This window comes from Kryptolebias marmoratus, linkage group LG22, assembly GCF_001649575.2.
Source record: "Kryptolebias marmoratus isolate JLee-2015 linkage group LG22, ASM164957v2, whole genome shotgun sequence".
In the NCBI taxonomy this organism is placed as follows: Eukaryota; Metazoa; Chordata; class Actinopteri; order Cyprinodontiformes; family Rivulidae; genus Kryptolebias; species Kryptolebias marmoratus.
The window spans coordinates 8,766,324-8,776,474 of record NC_051451.1 but is presented as its reverse complement, the minus strand read 5'-3'; the positions used below and the strand labels follow the sequence as shown (position 1 = coordinate 8,776,474).

Here is a 10,151-nt window from a genome sequence, read left to right as displayed (position 1 = left end):
CTCCAGAATGTCTCGATGGTCTTGAGACGTCATTGTACCCTGAACAGATTCAGGACCCCCTGTGTCAGATACAGCAGAGCAGCCCCAGAACAGACCAAACCTGGAACTCTGCGTCATGGTCCAGCTGCTCAGAATGATCCGGCTTTGACGCTAGACTAGAGACTGCTAAATACTGTAATTAGTGTAACTGTAAGTTTCCCATTAGTCTAAGCACAATAATCTGGAGGAAAAACTGCTGACAGCCTTCTACTGCTCCATCATTGACAGCGTGCTGGCATACTGTATGATATGCCAGCTGTTCAGCAGCAGCCAGGAAAGGTCACAACTTGGTGGAGGTGCTGTAGCTCAGTAATCAAAGATCCTGGGTTCAAATCCCATCAGCGTCCAGCGCTGCAGTTCCTTTGTTTATGGAAACCTTTCGTAACACATGCATTATTGAGACATGCCAACTAGTTGAGGCATAAATGAGTCTTTGACACTGATTATATTTTCAAAAGTGTACTTTTTTATATACAAAGTTTCAGCTGTTTTGATAATGAACCCAGAAAATGTCAATTGCAAACTTTTTAAATTAAAAGTTTGCAATTTACATTTTCTGGGTTCATCTCATCATATACAATAAAACTGAGATTGTATGAGTTTTTTCTTTTGTTGTTGTGAAAACTAGAAACTAATTTTAAAAAGAACATGTCATCACAGGGCAATAAACGTAAAAATTTATTTGACCTCAGTTGTCTTGGCAATGTTTGGAGATGCCCGTGGACAAGTGAGGTACTTCAACCCGTCTATAAGATCTCAATGTTAATATCAGGTGAGAAAAAGTCCTTTCACTCCATTAGAACCTGCAATTTGTTTTCATGTGATCTTCAGAGAGGACACAGGTTCATGTCTCAGTCTGATCCCTGCAGGCTGCTCGTTTCCAGCTTTTATCCAGGTCCAGGTTCAGGTCTTTCCCCCGTCCTACTCAAAGGTCTCCAGTATGGGTTCGTGTCCCGTCTCTTTGAGGAAGCGCAGCAGGTCGTCAGGCTGGAGCCCCATGGTGGCGGCGTTGGTCATTGGGTGGAAGTAGACCATCTGGTGACCTCCTTCCACCAGGTCCCGGTCTAAGACAAACTTAACACTCCGGTCCTTATCAAAGAGCAGAGAGAGCGCCGTCGCACAGCCCTGACCCACCTGGGAGGAGGCCGAAGCAGGAAGTAAGTCAGATACCTCACAAAACTAAAGAATGAAACAAAATTTACAAAAGAAAAGCAAAACAAGGACAGACACAAAAATTAAAATTAAATTAAAGCCCAGTATCCCTTGAAGAAATGCATATCACCCACTGCCTTTCAGACTAATATCATCTTATGTTGAGAAGTGATGAAGATATAGCCATTTTGGTCAAGCTATGAAACTAACATTATGTGCAGCCTCGTGTAATGTCTTGCATGATCTCCTTTTAGCACTTAGAGCATGGCTTTTGAATGACCATCAGCTACTACCACACCATATTTTAGTTCAATATCTGTAAAATCTACAGCGATATATCTATTTTTGTGTTGGCTGAGATCAATTAGCTGTGGCAGCCATCTTGAGTGGGGGTTGACTCCAAAAATTAATCTGTTGTAGATGTCAACCCAATGATTACTTTCTGAAAGTTTCATTAAAATCTGTTCAGTGATTCATGAGATATGTTGCTAATGGTGCAGACAAACATTATGGAACATTATTGCTTTGCCTCTGACGTCGGCAATAATGAAGACACCTTCAAACACCTTTATTATTTACTCTGTTTTGAAGTTATGAGGTCTTGTTCAAATGTTCTGTTCACTTTCTTTTAAATTTGCTTCCAAGCAGCCAGACTTTCCTGTAATAATTTAAAGTAGTGCAGAAAAACTGTTGTGGACTTTCTCGGACTTTAGTCGTCCAGAACTTGTAACCACCTTGAGTTTTTCCAGCATTATCGCCTCGTCTGCAAATCGCAGGTTCCCACTGCCAACTCCGAGCTTCTTCGCAAGGTTGTTGAGGTTCACCTGCAGACGAACAGAGAGGTTTGGAGTTTTCTCAGGTGAGACCAGTCAGCATTTCAAAGAAGAGGTGTCGCAGAGGAACCGGAATGCGTCGGCTGACCTGCCGATCGTGGCGGGCCGACACCAGCCACAGGCCTTTCTTCTTCTTGTCCTTCAGGAAGAGGTTCTTAGAGACGGCGCCATTGACTTCCTGCAGGTGAGGCATCATCTCCTCTACTGTGAACACCTGCAGGGGGAAGAAGAAACTGACAGGTGTCAAAGGTCAGCAATGGAGAGGAGCCTTCTTCTCCTTTGTCACACAGTTCCACCTTCTTTTATTTAAAAATAAACTGTGTAAAACTGCTGGTGATAAAGTGACTAATGGTGATGTGCCTATATGTTTTCTGCATTGCAATTAGCCCAGAGTAATGTTTTCAAAATGACCAATTTGTATTTTTGTTTGTTTCTCTGAAGAAAGAGGGGCAATGAAAGGAGAGACTTGTGGCTTCAGGCCAGCTGCAAAACAGATTAAATGGCAAACTGCTGCAGCCGCTTTATTCCTTTTTTGTGTATTCACGCTATCACTACATAAAAAGAAAAAATAAACAATAATAAGCTAAATTAAAGTTCAGTTATGCAGAAGTCATGAGTTACTACTTTATTTTATTTTCTTACAAAAGTAGGATATTACTTGTTTACTATTGTTATTTTTTGACTAAGGTAAAAGATTTTACCACTTCTGCAGCTACTGGTTTACTGACCTTGAAGAATGCTAGTTACCATGCTGGATAAAAATGGTTTAATTAGTTTACTGGTAATTCCACTCATGATAGAAACCTAGAACAGCATAATAAACTTGTCAGAGGTTCTAGCAGTAATATTTAAAAGTGGATGGTTTTCACCCAGAAAGTGTAGAAGCTACTTTGTGCAGGGGTTAATACCCAGATGTGTTGCTCCAATCCATCCAGCACAAAAGTGTAAATATCTGCAATTGTATTAGTCATAACTGAATATTTATCATGCACACAACCAAACCTGTACCTTCATCAAACAGTTTTTTGTGTGCAGGACAGACAGGCTGACAGTCTGTCACAGAATGACAGATACAGTCATCTGGCGCCATCTGCTGGTTTAGATCAGTCAATGCATCGGAAACGTGGCAGATAGATTGTAAAGCTTTATTTAAAAATAATAATATTCATCTGCATGTTTTTTTAGCTTATATATCTTAGTATTAAATGGGAACTACTGTTAAAACTATCTGCAGTTTTGTTAACTGATGCGTCCACCAAATTAGGTTCAAAACCCGTCTAATTTAGAAATCAAATTGGTCCTGTGCAACTATAATTCACAGGATAAAGACACATTAAAAGGATTTATGTTTTATAAGATTTATTGCAACATTCGGCTTCCAAACAGAAGAAAATGACAACTTCTAAATGTGTTTACGAGTCTTTATGGGTAAAGGGAGAACACCCTTCAGAGCCAAAACTACAGTCATGCTGATTACTAATAAATAATACTAATAATAATTTCTTCTCATGCTGGTTAGTTACGCCGATTTGAAATGTGAGTCTTTACAAATCAGAAACTGTCTTTAAACCTACTGCAAAAAAGGTTTGGAATTTACACAACGCAAATCAAATATTAAGTAAAGGAATGAAAATTCTCCAAAATTAGTTTTTTTTTTTGTTGTTGTTGTTATTGTTGTTTGTTTGGGTTTTTTTTTTTTACTCTGACTTCAAAGTGTATTTGGTCTTTGGTATCTCACTGCAGCAGCACTTTCCAGTCCTGCAGATTATAATATTTACAAGTTTGGATCATTCATTCTCAGACCCCGGAACAGTTTTTCTCTGGTCTCGGTTTTTACCGGCGGGTGTTCCACGCAGCTCGTCTGGATGTTTAAAGTCTGCAGATATTTCTCCAGTTCAGCGCGCAGATCCTCAGACATGACGGGGGCTGGATGGTTAATGAGGAGAAGAAGGATTAAAACCTGGCAGAGACAGAACCGGAGGAGTGAAAGTCAGAAACAGCTGCACTTCTTCTTCTATTAAGTTTTACAGAAGAAGAAATCCTAAATCATCTCTATACTGCCACCTGCTGGACATAGACAAAGATCCAGATGAAATATTTGTTTGTTTTCAATTTAAATTTGTTAATGACACATTTGAATAATACTTATACATATTTGTTATGTATACATATATTTAGTTTACACATTTACTTCCTATTTTAATTAGGTAAAAACATACGTTCATAATTACTCAATAATTTATTATTTTTTTATTGTACTGTGGTCCTTTTGGCCATGAAAATGAGTAATTGAGTTCTAAATATCTCCTTTGTTTTCTGTCACCACAATCCAGTTTCTGTTTTTGCTGCATTGAAGCGTTCTTCTAATCACGTCTCTGCGACACAGAGGCATAGGCTCCTCCACCTCCTCTCCTTCTCTTTACTTTCCAACTTTTATTTATCTAAGATTTTCTTGTGGCTTATTTTTTGTTTCTTGCTAAATGTACATCTTACCTGCCAGGTGAATGACATTTACAATTTGTTTCCCCGAAAAAATCTCTTTTTAGTTATTTAAAATCACCTGAACTCGTGAGACAATTACGTTTTGTCCCAAAAGTTCATGTGAATGTTCATTTGTCTGTAGCGTTAGCAAAGTATCTCTTGAACCAGAACACAGATTTTAATGAAACTTTCAAAAAGTAACCATTGGATGTAAATCTACAACTGATTACCTTCTAGAGTCGCCCCAATTCAAGATGGCTGCCACAGCTAATTGAAATTAGTCAACATAAAAATGACTGTAACTCACTTTTACAGATATTGAGCTAAAACTTGGTGTGGTAGTAGCTGTGAGTCATCTTCAACACATACTCTGAGTGTTAACAAAACACACAATATCGCACGAGAGCTCGCATAACATCATTTACAAGGTTTGACCAAAATGGCTATAACTGCGTCATTTCTCACAATGAGACAATCTTAGTTTAAAACATTAGCATGGAAGGCAGCGGGCAATATGCATTCCTTCAGGGAATGCTAGGTTTTAATTAAAAGAATACGATTTTCATTGATTTACAGCTGGGTGTTTGCAGTTTCTGAAATAGGATGGGACAAGTCCAGGAAGGAGCCGGCTGCCATGGGGCTCTTCGTTTGTCATTGTGAGGAGTTAATATCTGTCTGAAGGACACTCTGTCAGTGTTCCACTTCCACCTGGCTGACTTTTATTATGAAAACACGGAAGCATTAACTCACCTCTCTGACCCAGTTTGACAGGAGGTGAACCCGACACCTGAATCAATCACTCTTTTCGCAAATGAATATTACAAAACTCTTCAGATTTGGGTCAGAACATCGTCGACGGGGTGACGTGAGATGCAGACATAAACTGCAGGAAAAACAAACTGATCCAATTGCATTCTGCTTACGCACTGAGGCACCCTTAATAAAAAAAAATCCATGCTGACATCAGTTTAAAAACTTTCTAGTGGCATAATGGTTGGTAGTTTTTGTTCTGCTTCTTTCAGCTTCTGTTCTACTTGTCTTGGTTTCCTTCCTTTTCATTTTAAGTTTAATAACTCAGCAAAGTCATTCAGCACTCACACTTCATTTTCACAAAAAAAAACCTAATTTCCTCCAGTTTGTATTGTTTCATTCAGGTCACAGTTATCTCTCCTCCGTCCTGCAGATGTGGCAGGAGTGGGATATTTTACAGCAGAAATGTTGGCCTGTGGAGAAAGAAGTTGTCCAGAAGGACAACAATTTCTGCAGCACATTCTGCGTTCACTTTGTCATTATGGGGCACCATGTGTAGAAATTTGAGGGGAAAATGCATTGAAAATTAATTGAATCCATTATGAAATAAGGCTGTAACATGACAAACTATGGGAAAAGTGATGTGCTGTGAATAATTTCAGGATGTATTGTGTTGGGGATGAGTATCAGTTAAAACCACCCAATATCTGAGCTCAATATCTGTAAAATTTGGGAAGTCATAGCCATTTTTGTGTTTGCTAAGACAGCCTAATGTCAGGTTTGTGGACAACAGAAAGGAACCCTGAGCGCAGACTCATTACAAAATAAACTAATTTATTAAATAAGACAAATAAACAAAACAAAAGCTGACGAGGCAGCAACTTAAAAGAACAAAAATCCAAAACATGGTGGGCAGAACAACAAGGAGACAAGGTACGGAGCACAGCAGCAAACAAAAAACAATAAACCAGCGACTAGTGGGAGAAATGACCGGGTATTTGAGTGCTGAGGGTAACGAGGGAAGTGGAAACAGGTGAGTGGAGATGATTGCGGACAGGTGGAGATGGGCGTGGCAAGAAGGGCAAAAGAGTGACAGAGGAGGAGTGAATACTGAGCAGGAACACAAACAGGAAAAACCCAAACTGAAAACAACAACTAAAACCCACAGAAAAACAATAAAGAAAACAAAACAGAAACACAAAAAATCCAAATCCTCACACCTAACTGTGGTGGTCATCTTGAGTTGGATTGACTTGAGAAGTTAACCAGCTGTAGATGTACATTTAATAACTACATTCTGAATGTTTCATTAAAATCTGTCCACAGGTTGTTGAGCTATGTTGCTAACTGTACAGACAAATAACTATTACTAAACAAGGCCAAAAACTATTACTTTGCCTTCGGAGATGGGCAAAGATAAAAACTGCAGATGGCGAGTGAGTTGTTTTCTCACCTTGCAGGGTAGATTTACAGTGCCCATAAAAAGTATTCACCCCTTTGGATGTTTTCTTTAACAGAGTCTTTCTCTTTGAACCCAGTCAACATTTGTTATATGCACAGTTTCTCCATCTGACCTGCTGAAGCTTTAACTCCTTCAGAGAGCTCCCAGGTGTCTCGGCGGTCTATCATTCTTCTTCTTCTTCACAGTCACTCAGTTTGTGAGGACTGAGCTCTTGGTAGATTTACACATGTCCCATATCCCTTCCATGTCTGGGTGATGGATTTAGCAGAACTCCTGGGGATGTTTAGGGTCCTAGAAATCCGTTTGTACTCATCCCTTAGCTTGTACTTTTTTAATTTCTCTGGGCTGAACTAGGACAGTCACGTTAAAGGGGGTGAATATTTATGCAATCACTTATTTTACATCACACATTATTATTTAATTGCTCCATCGAAATTCAACTTCAATTTGACACTCTTGTTTTTTTTTTTCTTTTTTAAAAGAAAAGCTAATTTAAATGGACCATAACTGATTTATCACACCAATAAAAGCATAACATACTGAATACTTTTTATAGCCACCTTACATTAAAATCCTTGACAAAAATGCATCCAGCAAACACTTTATTGAGTATATTTACTGGCACCTCAGTCTCTACACTGATCTCCCCAAATGATACTGTAGTAAAAGTTACAGAAAGGTAACGAGGTGCAACAAGACCAGATAACTGGTTTTCACAGTCTGAGAGGCACCCAAAGTACTTTTAGATTTACTTATTTCTTGATGTGAGAAAACTTTAGAAACCTGTTAGAGAATAAATTATTCAAACTTTATAGTCAGGATGATCTGATGGGATCAGAGTGAAATATCTGCTAAACAGATTTTTTTTTCCCCCTGTCCAGCAGATCAATAAGATTCCCTGCATTTATGGTCCTCTAGTGAGACAGTTTGTCCTCATCACATAATCTATGTCTGATGAGGATTAAACAGCATCAGGTCATCTGATAATCACCATAATGAGTTTTTGTTAGAGAACTGACCTAAAGACCCAAATCTCCTGCAATCACTTTGTTTTTTTGTGGGTTTGCGACTCTTAAAATCACGACAACCACGCTGATCTGGTCTTTTACCCTCAGCTCGGCAATCCATCTTCACTTTAAAGCTGCAGGAGTTTCGGACTGGATGGTTCTGGAGTTTCACAGCAGGTTCTGGTGATCCTGGACCTCAAGCTCTGTGGATCATCAGTGAGCAAAAAGATCAACTACCGGATATTATTCACAAAAACTTTTCCACTCAGATGGTCCTAGGAATCACTGGTTTCATCTTCTATCTTCAGGTACCAGGAATCATTGGAATGATTTTTTTATGAGAAAAACAAAAACAACAACTTTATCATTGTTTTGTTTTTAATTTTGGTCATTTTTCAGCTCAAGTTATTTCTTAAGTGATATTTGGATCATTTTGCGTCTTCAGTTTTGGTCATTTTGTGTGTGTTTGTTGTTTTTTCCCAAAGTTGGGTCACGTTTTTCTTAGGTTATTTCTTCAAAGTTGTTTCTAAAGTTAACTTGCTTTCAGGTTTGTCATCTGTTGTAGTCGTATTAAAAAATCCTGGCAGAGATTTGTCTCTTTCTATGTTTTTGATTTTGGCCTGTAATCAGAGTTTGGTCTTTTAATTACAGCTCTGGTTTTGTTTTCCAATGATCTTCGTGTAAAACGTGCAGTGAATTGAAACAATGCACAAAATTACTTGTCATAATAGAGTTTAATAAAAACATTTAACCAAAGCTGGATTACTAAAGTGGCAAAGATGCAGGTTCTGAGTTATTTGGTACTTTGGTTATTGTTTATTAAATTATCAGTTCAGTTTTTATTTTCTCCACTTAGAAACTGGGGTTTGGATCTTGCAGGAAGAATCACAGAATTAAACGATTTATATTTAGGTTATCTGCAAAGTCAATCAAATATTGTAGCATATTTGACCCTAGTTTCTTTAATAACTTCATGACTGGGAGGGGTATGAACAAGAGAGAAAACGTCTATCATTTATTGGTGAAATACTCTCATTTTATTTCTTTTTTTAAAATGAAATATTCAAATAATCAGACAAAATTTATGTAGAAATCAGACAGTATTACAAATGACTGAAATTATTGGCTGGATTAAAAAAAAAAAAAGTTAACATTTACTTTTGCCTTCTGATCACTGAAAATATAATTTGTGTGTGTGTAAATTCAATTCAAAATTAAATTTTAATGTCAGGTATTTTGTTTTTTACAGTTTGACTAATTTGTGCCTGTCTCTGGAGATAGAATGGAACTAAAATACTGAGCTGACGTTTGATTTTCCAGATGTTGTCTTTAACTTGCAGGTTTTTTGCTCAACAGTTTGTCAAGTTTTCAGCTAACAGCTCTTTGGGAATTGCTTTGCTGGAGTTAAAATTCTATTTTCTGCCAAACTGTGTTATCTTTGGTTTTCTGTTTGTTTGTTTGTCTATTTGTTTGTTTTTATTCAACTAAAGTAAAGGGAACATATTCTGTCTGTAAAAATCTGCTGGTAATGAGAAGTCTAAGTATCTAATTTAGACTTCCTTTGAGGAGGGGACTATAGTTGAAAAATGTTTCCTTACAACACCCTCAGTAAAAAAAATACACAAGTAGCAATAAATACTTATAAATCAAAACTCCTATTCATTTGCATTTTGGTGCCTCTATAAACCATAAAAAAGGTGCTTTAGGTGTTATCATGTTCATTACCACTAGCCAAATGTCAACCAAGCATCACATTAATCTGCTTTTTATTGTTAGATTTTTGTATTTATTTCTGTCCTCTGTGTTCAGTGACACACACCACCCCAAACCTGTCAACCTTTAAGGGAAACAGATTCAGTTTTAAATTGCTAGAAGATTTAACAAACTCCAGATTAAATATGTGATCATTTGGAGTCTAATGAGAACTTTTATCTTTACATATTTCTTTTATAAAATACAGTTTTCCCTATGTTATCAGTTGGGCAAAATGTTGACTTTAGTTGAGTACTGAATTATTTTTCCATTTGTCAATAAGAATGTGAGGGACCAAACTCAAACAAGGACAAGAAATACTAACACTATGTGGTGGTAGGAGCATCCACCACACACTCCCCCTCCTCTGAAGGCTCGCTGGCACAGCGGGACAAGTAGTCAGCAGTAATGTTCTGTCTGCCAGGGATGTGATGTACCTCAAACTTGTATGGCTGCATGGCCAGGTACCAGCGGGTTATTCGATTATTGGTGTCCTTCATCTTCTGTAGCCATTTCAAAGCTTTGTGGTCCATTTCCAAAATAAATCGTCTCCCCAAGAGCGGAGTGAATCCAAGGCCCACTTTATAGCCAGACATTTCTTCTCTATTGTGGAATAACGGGTTTCTCTAGGAAATAGCTTACGGCTGATGAAGGCGATTGGATGCCGATCATTTG

The 10,151-nt window shown here is 37.9% G+C and overlaps 1 protein-coding gene across 1 annotated transcript; it reads right to left on the bottom strand.

The window, feature by feature from the left end:
* Positions 1 to 489: 489 nt before the first annotated feature.
* LOC108229017 (prolyl-tRNA synthetase associated domain-containing protein 1) lies at positions 490 to 4,033 on the bottom strand. The gene is made up of 4 exons (XM_017404670.3): positions 3,862 to 4,033; positions 2,113 to 2,238; positions 1,926 to 2,015; positions 490 to 1,173 (listed from the first exon to the last, which is right to left on the bottom strand). The coding sequence occupies exons 1-4, from the start codon at positions 3,940 to 3,942 to the stop codon at positions 961 to 963; spliced, it is 510 nt and encodes a 169-aa protein (XP_017260159.1). The 5' UTR covers positions 3,943 to 4,033; the 3' UTR covers positions 490 to 960.
* Positions 4,034 to 10,151: the final 6,118 nt, after the last annotated feature.